Genomic DNA, 15,180 nt, shown 5'->3' on the forward strand with positions numbered 1-15,180 from the left:
TCATATGGTTCCGAGCTTAATTATGTATTGTCTAATTAATAGCTCATATTAATTAGAAAGATTTGATATCATCTATTGACTGCATGCTATCTGTTTGGATGATAATTAAATAAAATGTACTATTTCATGTTTCCACAGTTTTGAGTGCCTCCTCTATTTCAAGTCAATTATCTGCTATTGAAACTTTGACTGGGAATAATTATGTGAGATGGAAACGAGACGTAGAAATTGCTCTTGGTCTTTTGGGATTGGATTTTGTCCTAGAAGACCAACCTTCAAAACCTACTGATAAGAGTACTACCGAATATGTGGCTGAATATCAAGAGTGGGATAGGGCAAACAGACTTTGTCTTAAGATTATCAAGCGTTCTATATCAGATTCTATTATGGGAGCTATTCCAGACAGTGATAATGCTAAGCAATTTTTGGGTGCCATAGGACAAAGGTTTGTTGAATCCGATAAAGCTGAAACTGGAGACCTGATGGATAGACTGATGAGTATGAAATATGATGGTTCTAGTGGAGTTAGGGAGTATATTATGAAAATGATACATATATCCTCTAAGCTAGAAGCCCTCAAAATTCCCATAGCTGAGCCTTTTCTGGTTTATCATGTTCTTAATAGTCTTCCTAGCCAGTTTAATCAGCTAAAGGTAGCTTACAATGCTCAGCGAGATAAATGGGATTTAAATGATTTGATAGTAGTATGTGCCCAAGAGGAGTGTAGGATGCGCCGTGAGACCGTTGAAACCGTGCAATTAGCTTTTCAACCACAATAGAACAAGGGGTCCTTTCATAATCATAAGTCTAAGTTCCACAAGGGAAATAAGTCACACCGAAATCAGCACAGTAAAAGGTTTGAAGGTCAGACTTCTGGTGGTTCTAAAGAAACTGTGAAGAAAAATGATCAGTGCAAGTTTTGTAAGAAGAAGGGTCATTGGCAAAAGGATTGTTTTAAGTTTAAAATTTGGTTGGAGAAGAAGAAGAACTCGACAGGTACCCCATTGGCCTTAGTTTGTTTTGAGTCTTCTTTAGTAGATGTGCCTTTAAATTCTTGGTGGATAGACTCAGGTGCAAGTATTCATATTGCGAATTCCTTGCAGGGGTTCGTAAGCAAACGGAGGCCAAGTGAGAATGAAGTAAGCTTATGCGTTGGGAATGGAGTTCAAGTGAAAGTCGAGTTTATAGGAGTAATAAAGTTGTCTTTGGAGTCTGGTTTTACTCTTGTTTTGGAGAACACAGTTTTTGTACCGTCAATGAGACGGAATTTGATTTCTATATCAAAACTTGATGAATCTGGTTTTTCTTTTAAGTTTGGCAATGGAAAAGTTGAATTATTCTATGATTCCCGTTTTGTTGGAAATGGTCTTTTGTGTGATGGTTTATATAGAATGACTTTGGCTTCTTTTGGTGAAGTCTCTTGTGTTATCAATGTAGCGAAGAAAAGGTCTTTAATCCGTGAATCATCTTCTATGTTGTGGCATAAGAGATTAGGACATATTTCAAAGGAAAGAATGGAGAGATTGGTAAAAGTTGAAATACTTCCTTCTCTTGATTTTTCAGATTTTAACACATGTGTGGACTGTATAAGAGGAAAGCTGACTAAATCCACAAGAAAGGGTTCTACTAGGAGTGACAGTATTTTGGAATTAATACATACCGACATTAGTGGACCTTTATCTTCTACCATATGTGGGAATAAGTACTTCATAACTTTCATTGATGATTTCTCACGCTATGGATATGTTTACCTGATTAATGATAAATCTCTAGCTCTTGAGAAATTTAAGATATTCAAAATGGAAGTAGAAAATCAATGTGGGAAAAGTATTAAGGTTGTAAGATCTGACCGAGGCGGCGAGTATTATGGGAAGTATGATGAGTCTGGTCAAAACATGGGCGATTTTGCAAAATTTTTACAAGGGTGTGGAATAGTGCCTCAATACACCATGCCAGGAACACCCGAGCAGAATGGTGTCTCTGAAAGACGAAATCGGACTCTAAAGGACATGGTTAGGAGTATGATGAGCAGAACAAATTTGCCAGAATATCTATGGGGTGAAGCTTTGAAAACTGCTATGTACATTTTAAACAGGGTTCCCAGTAAAGCTGTTTCAAAAACTCCTTTTGAATTGTGGACAGGCCGTAAGCCAAGTTTGGCTCATTTCAGAGTTTGGGGATGTCCAGCTGAGGTTAGGATTTATAATCCTCTTGAAAAGAAACTAGACCCAAAATCTACTCCTGGTTATTTCATTGGATACCCAGATAGATCAAAAGGATATAAGTTCTATTGTCCTAATCGTGGCACCAGAATTGTTGAGTCCATTACTGCAAAATTTCTGGAAAATGATGTTGGTGTCAGTGGGAGTTCTGTATTGAAGGAGTTATTTGCTGATCCTAATCCAGTTGTTGTTCCAATTCCTGTTATACAGGAAAGAGCTGTTTCTCCGCCAATTGAGATTTTTAGTGAAGAACCTGAACAACAAGAAGAAATTCCAACAATGGTAGAGTCTGTTTCTGAGCCACAAGTCAGAAGATCTCAAAGAGAAAGAAGGTCAGCATTGCCTAATGATTACATTGTCTATTTGTTAGAAAGTGATTTTAATATTGGGCATGTAGTTGATCCTGTTACTTTTAAGCAAGCCTTGACATGTTCTGAGTCAGACAAGTGGTTAAGTGCTATGGAAAAGAATAGAGTCTGGGAACTTGTTGAACTTCCTCCAGATGCTAAAGCTATTGACAACAAATGGATTTTCAAAAGTAAATTAGACTCGAAAGGGAATGTTGAACGAAAGAAGGCAAGATTAGTTGCAAAAGGGTTCACTCAGCGGGAAGGCATTGACTATAATGAAACTTTTTCACCAGTTTCGTCTAAAGATTCTTTTAGAATTATCCTGGCACTCGTGGCGCACTATGATTTGGAGCTTCATCAGATGGATGTAAAGACAGCATTTTTGAATGGAGATCTTTATGAAGAAGTTTATATGAGACAACCTGAAGGTTTTGTTGAGAAGGGAAAAGAAAACTTGGTTTGTAAGTTAAATAAATCCTTATATGGCCTGAAGCAAGCGTCTCGACAGTGGTATTTGAAGTTTGATGAGGTTGTAACTTCGCTTGGTTTTGTTGAAAATGCAGTGGACCAGTGTATATATCGCAAGACCAGTGGGAGAAACTTTATTTTTCTTATTCTGTACGTAGATGACATTTTGCTTGCCAGCAGTGACTTGGGACTACTTCATGAAACAAAGAAAATGTTATTTGCTAATTTTGAGATGAAAGATCTGGGAGAAGCTTCTTTTGTGCTTGGCATTGAAATATGTCGTGATAGAGCTCGTGGTTTGTTGGGGCTTTCTAAGAAAGCTTATATACGACGTGTACTGCAAAGATTTGAAATGCATAACTGTGCACCTGGTGATGTACCAATCATAAAAGGAGATAAGTTCAACAAAACTCAATGTCCCAAGAATGAACTTGAAAGAGATTCTGTAAAGAACATACCATATGCTAGTGCTGTGGGGAGTTTGATGTATGCTCAAGTTTGCACTAGACCAGATATTGCCTATGCAGTTAGTGTTCTTAGCAGGTTTCAGTCGAATCCAGGGCAAGAGGGAAAGCAGCTAAGAAAGTTATGAGATACTTGAAGAAAACTGAAGGTTACATGCTCACATTCCAGCGTTCAAATCACCTTGAGGTGGTAGGCTACTCAGATTCTGATTTTGCTGGATGTCAAGATGATTTGAAATCGACCTCAGGTTATGTTTTTATGCTAGCTGGGGGTGCTATTTCTTGGAAGAGTGTTAAGCAAACTCTAGTGGCATCTTCTACTATGCAAGCTGAATTTGTGGCGTGTTATGGAGCTACTATCCAAGCTGTTTGGTTAAGAAACTTTATTTCTGAATTAAAAGTTGTTGATTCCATCTCGAGGCCAATTACTATTTATTGTGATAATAGTGCAGCGGTATTCTTTTCAAAGAATAATAAAAGTTCTAGTGGATCCAAGCACATTGACATCAAGTATTTGGTGGTCAGAGATAGAGTTAAAGAAGGACAGACAAAGATAGAGCATGTTAATACAGAGGCGATGATTGCAGATCCTTTGACTAAGGGACTTGCTCCTAAAGTTTTTAAAACACATGTTACTAATATGGGTATTGTGGAAACTTTTGATGTTTTTGGTTAGTGGGAGTTAATTATGTAAAGAACTACGTTTTGGCTTGATCCCTTTACAGGGTACGTAGGTAACCCATTTGTTTTAGGGTGCAGCCCCTTTCCAATAATAATAAATCTCCCCTATTCATACACTAAGTTTTTGAGCATGCATTTGGCTTATGTCTTTTATTATAATATCATTATGATCTCGAGATATATGGGCAAAAGACATAAGATGAGTCTCTTTTAGAGACATGGCTTCATTTTGAAGCATTATGAGGACTGATATGAATTAGCACAGCTTTTGATCACATTGGTGCTAAGTTCATACTACATACTACCACATTGGTCGGAGGATGGGGATCCATGTCGATAAGGATATTAGCATTTGTAACTGTGGAGTGGTCTTACATCGTTTAAGTGGTGTAACGATTTCCATGTTCGATGTTGATATTCTTGTTGGACCGGATCGTGTTTTCTAAGGTGCTATCATTTGAGCTATGTATTTGTGTGGCCACCTATGTAGTCTAACCCGAGAGTCATTTTTATTTTTTTTATTTTTATTTTTATTTTTTTTTTAAAAGCAAGTTTTATTTTTATAGCAATCAATGTTTGCCCAAGTGGGAGAATGTTAGAATATTTTAAATATGGGCTTCATTTGATTGCACTTTTATAAAACGGGTTAGACATATATATAGCTCACAATGATATTTTGTTTTAACCCACTAAGTTGAGTGATCATTTGGGGTTTGTTGCACTTTAGTAATATAGGATTATATCCTATTTATATTGTGGTATAATTACGTATGTAGGCCTGGAAAACCAAGGGTCTTGATTATGGAATTTGTATAGACCCATATTGATTTGAGTCCTTAATGGGTGGACTCCATGAGTTTTCTTTTATAAGAGGCTAGGTCCCTCCTCCTCTCCATATGTCCATTGGCTTGCCCCATTGATAGCTGATATTTTGTGAGGAGCAAGGAGGAGAAGATCTGTCTATATGCATTCTGGAAACATGGCTTCCGCAGGTATATTTTCACCATTTTCGTTTTTAATATTGCTATTTTAGATTCTGATTTCTAGCATGTATTTTCGTGTATTTTTACAAAGTCTCCTAATAAAATCCACACTTCAAGAATAAGAACCTAAAATGGTTGTTTTAGGAAATTTGTAAAGAGAGAGCAGAGGCCTTTATTTGTACGTTCACTCACATGGAGTTAATTAACTGTTTGTAGGTGAGGAGTTAGTTAACTCAGTGGTTAATTAATTGGTGCAGTTAAATTATTGGTGGAGAGTTATTTAATTGATGGTAATTCCCCCACCCATGTGAACATTACATGGATTATAGGGTTACCCATTACTAACAATAAACATAGTCAAAAAGTCAATCTTAACTATATTCAAAAGGTTTAAATCTTGTGACATCCCAAACTTTGCCAAATTTCCGTTCATATTTTTATTTGGATATTATTTTAGTTATTGGATCGTGCTAGGTGTTAGAGAAATGCATTGAGATATGTTCTATTTATTTGGACTTTAGAATCTTAAGCATAAGAGTCCACAAGAGAAAGAAGATGAAAAAGCTAACAAAGGCCCATGTGGATTTCGGCCAACCAAGCTAGGATTAGGGTTTGGAAGCCCAATGTTGATCACTAAGGATAGAGGAGGCGCCACATGGCATGAGAATATCTTTTTATTTTTCTAGAAGCTCATCATTTGAAACCTAGGTAAGTAGCAAAGTGTGACACTTGACCAACATGCAGATGCTCTAGAAGGAAGTGAGTGGATGAGACAAAGAGAGATGATTCGGCCACACATAGGGAACACACCATTCCCACCAACCATATGCCATGTGTCTCACATGCACAACTCACTTGTAGGTCACTTCGAATCTGGACATGAAAGAAGGTAAGGGGAGTGAGAGAAGATTAGGGTTTCAATGAACCCAAGAGACCTGCATGCCACCCATGGGATTTTGGCAAGTTCCAAGAAGTTTGCAATGATTTGATAAGACAAAGAGGCACCTAGGAGCACTACAAATCAGATGGCACAAATACTACGGACTTCTAGGGTTCGACCATGGGGATTACATGCCCCACATGCAAGCCAACCATCTTGGTTGACACTTGTCATGCATGGAGGAAGGGCCTTAGAGTTCCATGAGATTTTGCTTGGGAAAAGGAAGAGACTCGTGGGAAGGCATGCACCTAGATTCTAGAAGAATCTTTGTGAAGGGAAGTGCAAGGGGCGATGGCAAGGGCAGCCAAGAGGCACATGCCACCTACCCCACCTAGGAAAGAGAAGAGATTTTCTTGGGGAGGGGAAAGGTTTCGGCTAGCCACATGCATACACACACCCCACTTGCCCCATGGCAAATATGCACACATGTAGTGGTTCAAGATTGATTTAAGATTTTAAGATTTACCTTTTTGCTACCAAGTACATTGAACCTAGACACATGAAGAAGAGTACGAAGGGAATTAGGGTTTATGATTGGAGAGGCCACATGCCACTTGTCCAAGAGGACCTTTAGTCTTCCAACACAATCCCATCATGAGGGAGATGAAGGGATATTTCGGTCAAGGATCCAAATGGCGTCCATGCACCAAGGCTTTTGGTATTCCAGGGGGGGCAGACACTTATAAGAAGGTGGGAACCAAATGTGAGAAGTCCTTTGGTCATTTTCAGATTTCTCCTGGTGACTCACGGCTACACCTTTCTCTCTCACTTTCCATCACTTTCTCTCCAACCAAACATTACCCACACACCAACCATCTTCCTCCAACCACCATTTCTAACTCACCAAGGAGTACAAACGTCACCTATGGAGGAGAAGCACACGGCATAAGAACCATTTGTTTGTTTCTTACACTCACACACACGGCCAAAGAAAAAGAGAGTTTCAAACTTCAAGGGTGTTACACGCCCATGAACACCCACACACACATGCACTCACTTGGGAAAAGCTAGGGCTTCTCTTCAAGGGGAGAAAGGGACCCAAACACCATTTTCCTTGAGCTAATAAAATATGAGACTTTGAAGAGGAAGGAGAGCCACGACCATTACACTTAGAAAAGTTAAGGTTTATTCTTACATGGAGTTTTAGTTTTAAGAAGCCTGAAAGTGTTGGAGTTTTCTTACCATAAGGATGGACCTCAAAAGCCACATACTAGAATCACACACTCACCAATAAGATTAGGGTTTTTCATATGACCTTGGCTAATGATCTTTTAATTATATTTTCAACTTGCTATTTGCATTCGCTGGATTTTTGTAAGTAGACCTTCAACCTACTCTTGATAACACTTGTATATATATTGTGAACTCATGTTTGATTATTCTTGTTTGAATCTAGTTTCTCTTGTATTGTATGTTCTTGGTTTTCATTGGGAAGATATGATGCTCTGTTGTGGGGATTATTGGTTGAATCTTATCTTCTAATATGCTATGTTTTGGTTTCCATTTCTACATTTAAAGGTGCTTTGTTTGCTAATAAGATCAACCGAATGTGTAGAAGAATGAAAGCATATGCTGTGATGATGAAAAGTTATGTTTTGAGGACCTATATGAATCGGCCAAGGCTAGAATTTGGGTTTTCAAATCTGTTTTATGCTTCGTTGATCATGAATCGGCTATATTTATACGTATTCATCATGTGATTGCATGTTCTAATGCTTTCAAGCCTTATCACGAGATGCATGTTGCTACTTAGTGATTTTTGCATGTTTCATGTGTATGAGAGAGTGTACCATCATAAGTTCATGTCTCATGCATTTGGGTATGTGTTTTCGAAAAAAGAGTCGATGCATGTTTTGTCATGACCCCTAATGCTAGGATGGGAAAATGCCCTAGTAGAACTCTCTATCTACTCTGGAGTGCTTAAAGTCGAGTGGAGACCCCTAGATCGATGAAGTACAGTCGACGAGCCTCAAATGGTTCTTTATGGAAAGGATGTCGGAGCGAGGTTACACCTAAAGCTAGTGGGTGCCACACAGTGAATGTAAAATAAGCGAACTGCCGTAATGAATATATTTAAGAATATGACATAGCCATCTCGATCGAAATAGATCGTTGGATTATGCGATAACTAAGAAGGAACACACAGTGCTTAATGGAGCCGTGAGGTGTCCAACCGTGTATTATAAGAAATGATTAAGGCGTTTGAACTCTATGACATGATATGATACGATATGTTATGATACTATGACATGACATGAAATGATATGATACGATCATGATATGGCATGATACGTTATGATAAGAAATGGCATGATATGTTATGACAAGAACAAGAACCCGAGCTCAAACAATATGAACATGTGTTAAGAGATGAAAAGATGTTTTAAGGTCTATGTTGCATATGTCAAGCTTTATGTCAAAGTGCACGTCCATTCAATCATTTGTGGTTCACTCTTATATGCTTGTGATATCTGTTGTATGTTGCTTGTTTACTTATTAAGATTTCTTGAAATCTCACTATGGTAGTTTTCACTATCATTCCCCACCAGAATGGTAGAAGTTGTTACAAGACTACAAGAAAGTGATCATGGGGAAGCACAAGAGGCCAACTCCCCGGATAGTCAAGGAGACCTTGAAGAGTCGTGAGAGCTCATCAGAGCCATCCTTACTAGATACGTTGGAAGCCACTGACCAGTTCATCACTAGAGTTTTGTAACTCTTTGAGGAGCTGAGGAGGATTTTGAACAAGGAAAAAGCCGATTAGAGATGGCCTATTTTAATCTTATAGCTATATGTTTGAATCTTTAAGGAAGCACGCTTGGAAGGGAAGTATGCAGTTTAGACTATGACTGTAAAGTGGAGAAGAAGTAGTTCCTCTATGAGAAGACGCTGACGAGCGTTGGTTTTATGCGTTTCAAGAGGAAAAGGATCGATAGTTCATGGACGATGTGAAGATGTTTCTCCAAGATCACAAGATCAGGAGGCTAGGAACCCTCCACTGGAAGGAGGACAACAATAGTGAAAGCTATCCGCCAAATGACGGAAGTGGTGCGAAACCAGATGAAACAAGGACATGATGCTAGGTAAGAACTGCCTAAAGGAGATAATTGAGGATGCCCGTTTGAGAGATTCTTGGTGTATAGATACCCAAACTTCATGGGTAGGGAAGGAGCCATGAGAGCCAACAAGTGGCTTATTGACTTGGATAGGACCTTCGATATTAGTGTGTGTACGAAAAATCAAAAAGTCCAGTATGTCGGACACGTACTTCAAGGAGAAGCTGGTATATGGTGGGATACGAAGAGACAATTGTTGGCGCTTGAATTGGGGGATGTAGCTACTCTCACTTGGGAGCAATTTAAGAAGGAATTCGATAGTAGTTTCTTTCTAGAGACGATCAAGCAGCAGAAGGCGTTGGAATTTGTGAATTTGACGCAAGGCAATATGATGGTAGAACAGTACGCAGCTCGATTTATGGAATTGGGAAGATTTGCCCTTCATCTGATTGGTACAGAGAAGATGCAGGCCAGAAAGTTCCAAGACGGGTTACAACCAAGGATTCAGAATCAAGTCGCATGCTTGAGAATTGAGAATTTCCAAGTGCTAGTTAATGTTGCTTCGATAGCGGAGGCAGAGCAACAGAGTCTAGTTTCTCAAGTTGACAAGGATCAGAAAAGAGGAATGCCTTACTCTCCGGGAAGGAACATGGGAAAGAAAAGGGTTCCCTATACCTTGGATAAGGGAAAAAGGGAAAGTAGTCGGGAATGTAGTACTCGTTACTCCACCACCATGCCAAAGATGCGGATGAAGGCATAACGGTGAATGTCAATTCGCCACGGGAGCATGTTTTAGATGTGGGTAGACCGGCCATATGATTCGAGATTGTCAACAGAGTACACCTTGTGGAACAACGACTCCAAGAGGCAAAGGAAAAACCCCTGTAAAGGCCAAAGTTTACGCTATCACGCCAGGAGAGGTAGATTTGGAAATCAATGAGGCAACTGATGCCGGAGTGATTACTGGTAATATTTCCAACCTTACTCTAATTGGTAGCTTGTATTTGTAAAGCATCTTTGAGTAACCTTAGTTACCCTTTTAGGTAAGGTTAAATTGAAGCAACACATAGCATGCACTCTATTTGACTCTAGAGCGTCGCGATCTTTTGTGTCTTATGATTGTGTGCAAAGATGTGAGTTGAATATGAAATTTTGTCCAGAAAGGGTCCTAGTAGCTATTCCGGATGGGAAGATAGTTGGATGTACTCATATACTTAAGAACTGTCCATTGGAAGTCGCAGGTTTAACCTTAACCATTGACCTAATTGTTTTCCATCTGATGGAGTTTGATTTAATTTTAAGAATGGATTGGCTATCAAGGCACTACGCTAAGCTAGATTGTCGAAGGAGGGAGGTAATTTTTTATTTACCATCAAAGGACAAAATTTGTTATATGGGAGAAATAATTAGGTTAATTCTGTCAATGGTAATGGCAGGACGAGTTAAGAAAAGTATGATGAGAGAAGTTGCCGCTTATCTTGTAGTTATGAATAGTCCAACGGAGGAGGTTAAAGGAGTCAAAGGGATTCTGGTGATAGAAGATTGAGAAAAGTTCAAAAACGGTCGGGTGTGATACTCAATTCACACCGGCCAATAGGAGTTCAACATGTATGAGGTGTATTTATCTTACAATGAACCACACTTTATTGAATCAACTTTACTTTCCCTCTTCTCTCCCCAATTCTCCCTCTCCCCTTTCAATTCTCCCTCTCCCCTTTCGGCTCTGCTCTTCCACTCCCTGATAGCAGGAATGACCCATTTACAGCCATCAGCCATGCTAACGTCTCACTATTGCAATCCAAATACTTGAGATAGCACGCTTGGATCCTGTGGTCAAGCCGCATCAATTGATCAACAAGATTTTGGAGCTTAAGGTCTTTGAGTTGCTTTTGACTTCTCTTTGTTGCCGCTAGCTTATACCTCTGCATCTCATACAGCTCTGGATGACATGAGTGGTAAGGACTAAGAGCAACTTCCTATGAAATATAATAATCTGGATCAATGGCCAAAAGAACTTTAGGGACATTGAAAATGCAAACGGGGATTTCCTCATCATCCTCGAGGTCTGATTCAAAGGTTCTGGCTTGAGAAGGGGTGACCCATTTTGTTTTGCTTGATCGATGGCCACCAATTCTTAAAAACAGAAAAATAAAAAGAAAATGCTTGTTTATGATCACTAGAGTGTTTCGGTCACCCATGAGTGTTCATTTTTAAAGGTTTTACTTAACACATTAGAAGATTCTAAGTTCATGAAAATTGATTGGAACGCATGCTTTCAAACTTAAAGGTCTCGGCTATTACTATGGATGAGGTATGATCATTTGGTGATTAAAGTTTAATGAGATAAGACCGATTCTTGGATGTACTAGGATTTACATGTTTTGGCCACTACATGGTAAATATTGAATGTTTGATTCTTGATTGAGATTCAATGTCATAGAATTCTTACAAAGGAACATGTTCGCATGTTCTAATATTTTCAAGCCATAACGCGAAATATATTGAAATTACATGTTTGAATGTTATATGGTTATTTATATGGTTATGATGAAGTATTCGGCATTGCATATGTCTCATGAAAGTCTAAGTGTCATTGTCATGTCACATGCATTGGGATTGTGAAAATCTTTTGAAAGGAAAAATAGTCTTTTTAAAGCTTTTATCACTACCCCAATGGCTAGGACAGAGAAATATCCTAGTGGAACTCCTCTATCCACTCAGGAGAGTTTAAAATAGAGTGGTAATGTAACATATGGGTTCAAATTTAGGGCTTGAAACTAGTATTTTATATTTTTATTTATTTATTTATTTTTATTGTCTTTATTATTTTTACTATCATTTTAGGAAATATGCTAATAGATGGATTAAATTAGTGATTCCTTCCTTATCAGAACCTTTGTATGGTTTATCCATTAGATTCCCATATTAGATTTGGTTCCTAGTTCAAGACTAACTCCAACTCAAACTCTTCAAAATTCTCTCAGAATCTGACTCCTCATAGGAAAATGTTCCTAAAGTTTAGGCAATTTTGAATTATAGCCAATCTCCTAAAGATTGACATTGTCTTCCTCCCGTCGCCTATAAGAAACCCACAAAGCCTTTGAATTATACACACAAAAATCCCTGGAGAAAAACTCTTTCACTCAAAGAAAGAAACCCACTCCCGCAAGCACCATGCAGCCTCCCTCCCAGCAACCAACAGCCACCTTGATGGACCACCTCCCACACCACCACAGAAAATGCCGGCAAACCAATTCCCATCGCACCCACTCCCTCAAGCAAGCCCCTGCCGTCACACGCAACCTTCCTCCCTCTCGGTGATTAAGTTTTCAATTCCATCTCTCTCTAAACTCTCTCCCTCCCTCTCTCAGTGCCGCACCACCATAGGAACCTCCCCGTTGCACCGACGTCACGTCCAGCCACCCAGAGCTGTCGTCGCACTCAGCCCTTCTCTCGGTAAGATTTCGCACGACTCCCTCCCACGTTCACGAGCACTCTATGTTAGCCTTGTGCTTTCCAGTGGAAGCTTCTTCCTTAATTTGGAATGGGCCCTTGGGCCTTAGGCCTATTCAGCCGAATGCATCTTTAAAATTCTAAGTGGACTATTTTCCCAATTGGCCTTGGGCCTTCCTATATTTTAATACAATTATTAAGTTATATTTTAAAGGATATGTTATAGGTTTTGAATAATATTAATATGTAGTAATTTTAATTGAATATGTATTATATTATCTCTACAGTATGATTTTAAATAGTTAGAATGCTAGACAAGTTCACTAATAAATTAGTAACATATAGTACCTCGTATAGGTAACGCGCTATAAGTTGGAAATCAGGAAGCAGTACTAAGAGGTAAATAGTATGATCATACAAATGCATGAGTATTGTGAATATTATTGTTATGTATGAAAATATGATGTGCTTATGATGGTTATCTACGCTACGCTAAGAGACAAGTCAAGGTTAGAATCATTTCACGATCTTTGATGAAATATGAGATTATGCTTGAATGAATGAATTTGTTGTTCGATTGATTGAATGTTACTAAAATCATATGAAAGCCATGAGATGTTCATGTAGTAATTCAAGTCAAGTATGTCATGTAATGGAATAGTCAGATTATGCAAGCCATGTCCATGTAATACTTAGATTATGTATGCCATGTTCATATAGTACTTAGATCATGTATGCCATGTTCATGTAGTACTTAGATCATGTATGCCATGGAATATCATAAAACGCTCAGAGTATGTTATGTCATGTTATGCTATGCCATGTATGAGAAAATGCCATGCTATGCTATGCCATGTACAAGAATATGCCATGTTAGAAATGTTCATGAGCCTAATAAATTCTCATGCATTAAGAAAGATAAGAAATGTTATGGTGCCACGGACTCAAGTGTGGTTAACCACAAGTTAAGTGAAACACATATCAAAGCGTGTTTCACTCCATGTTATGCAAGTTTAGTGAAACATGGACTCAAGCGTGTTTTACTCCATGTTATGCAAGTTAGGTGAAACACGAACTCAAGCGTGTTTCACTCCATGTTATGCAAGTTTAGTGAAACACGGACACAAGCGTGTTTCACTCCATGTTATGCAAGATAAGTGAAATACGGACTCAAGCGTGTTTCACTCCATGTTATGCAAGTTTAGTGAAACACGGACTCAAGCATGTTTCACTCCATGTTATGCAAGTTAGGTGAAACACAGACTCAAGCGTGTTTTACTCCATGTTATGCAAGTTTAGTGAAACACGGACTCAAGCGTGTTTCACTCCATGTTATGCCAGTTAAGTAAAACACGAACTCAAGCATGTTTCACTCCATGTTAAGACAAGATAAACAAGATATTATGCATTCACGTTACATGTTTGCCATGATTATATATGCTTCCACTCATGTTAATGATGAATACGTATGCTATATGAATTTGTGACGATATATGTATGTAAAGTCTTTCAGAATGTCATGTTATGTATATGATTGTAAATCTATGAAGCTGTATATATGTTATGAAGAGTCTTCAGAAATTAAGCCCATGTTAGGCCAAATTATATTTTATGGTGTGATGTGCTACTTACTGAGTGTTCGACTCATTTTTGTTTGTCTTCTTGTTTTCTTCCATGTTTTAATTCTCACAGATGGTGATTATGATGACGCAGAGCTGGATGGCTAGGAATAGATCTAGTACTAAGACTTAGGAAGGAATAAGTGATATTCACAGAAGAATTAGATTTCTTTTATGTCATTCATAGGATTAGTTTATGTTCTTTTATCTTACGTTCAGCTTTCGAAACAATCATGTTCAATTCAGTTTTAATATTTTGATGTTTTTCAATAAATGAGGTATTTCAGGAAATAAATCACTTTATTAGGCATTATGTTATGAATGTTAGTAACATCTCTATCCTATGGGAACAGGGTGTTACAGGTAACCCCTGGGTCAATGAAGTATGGTTGATGGATCTCAAATGTTTCCTAAAAGAAAATGATACCGGAGCGGAATCACACCTAAAGTTAATGGGTGCACCACGGTGAAGGCAAAGCGAACTGCCGTAACATAAAAGATTAAAAATAAGACATAGTCACCTTGGTCAAAGTGGCTAGCGGTTGATGCGGTAACTAGCGGGGAACGCACAGCACATAGGGGAGCCGTGAGGTATCCATTTTTATGTTAAAAGTCAAAAAATGCCTCGAGCTCAAAGCTATGTTATATGATCAAGAACCGAGCTCACAAGTATGTTAAATGAACAAGTATGAAATGAAGAAAGAATTTTTTATGAAAGAAAAGGTTATGAAAGTCTTGATTTACACGATGTCTTTTTGGAATGCATGGACATGAGACTTTACTTATGCATTTCATTGTTAAGTTTGCTTACATATGCTTATGATATCTGTTACATGTTATTTGTTTACTTATTGAGATTTTTCGAAATCTCACTGTTTTAATTTTTCACTATCATTCTTCAATCATAATGGTAGAAGTTGTGCTAGGTACGTAAGACCCTTAGA

The 15,180-nt window shown here is 38.3% G+C and overlaps 1 protein-coding gene across 1 annotated transcript; it reads left to right on the forward strand.

The window, feature by feature from the left end:
* The first annotated feature begins 9,282 nt into the window (after window positions 1-9,282).
* Window positions 9,283-9,924, forward strand: LOC109020335. The gene has a single exon (XM_019002781.1). The coding sequence runs from the start codon at window positions 9,283-9,285 to the stop codon at window positions 9,922-9,924; it is 642 nt and encodes a 213-aa protein (XP_018858326.1).
* Window positions 9,925-15,180: the final 5,256 nt, after the last annotated feature.

The sequence above is a fragment of the Juglans regia genome, chromosome 15 (assembly GCF_001411555.2).
Source record: "Juglans regia cultivar Chandler chromosome 15, Walnut 2.0, whole genome shotgun sequence".
Taxonomy (NCBI): domain Eukaryota; kingdom Viridiplantae; phylum Streptophyta; class Magnoliopsida; order Fagales; family Juglandaceae; genus Juglans; species Juglans regia.

Coding starts and splice junctions, on each gene's coding strand:
- LOC109020335 (XM_019002781.1), top strand. CDS start 9,283: ATGAGAGCCAACAAGTGGCTTATTGACTTGGATAGGACCTTCGATATT.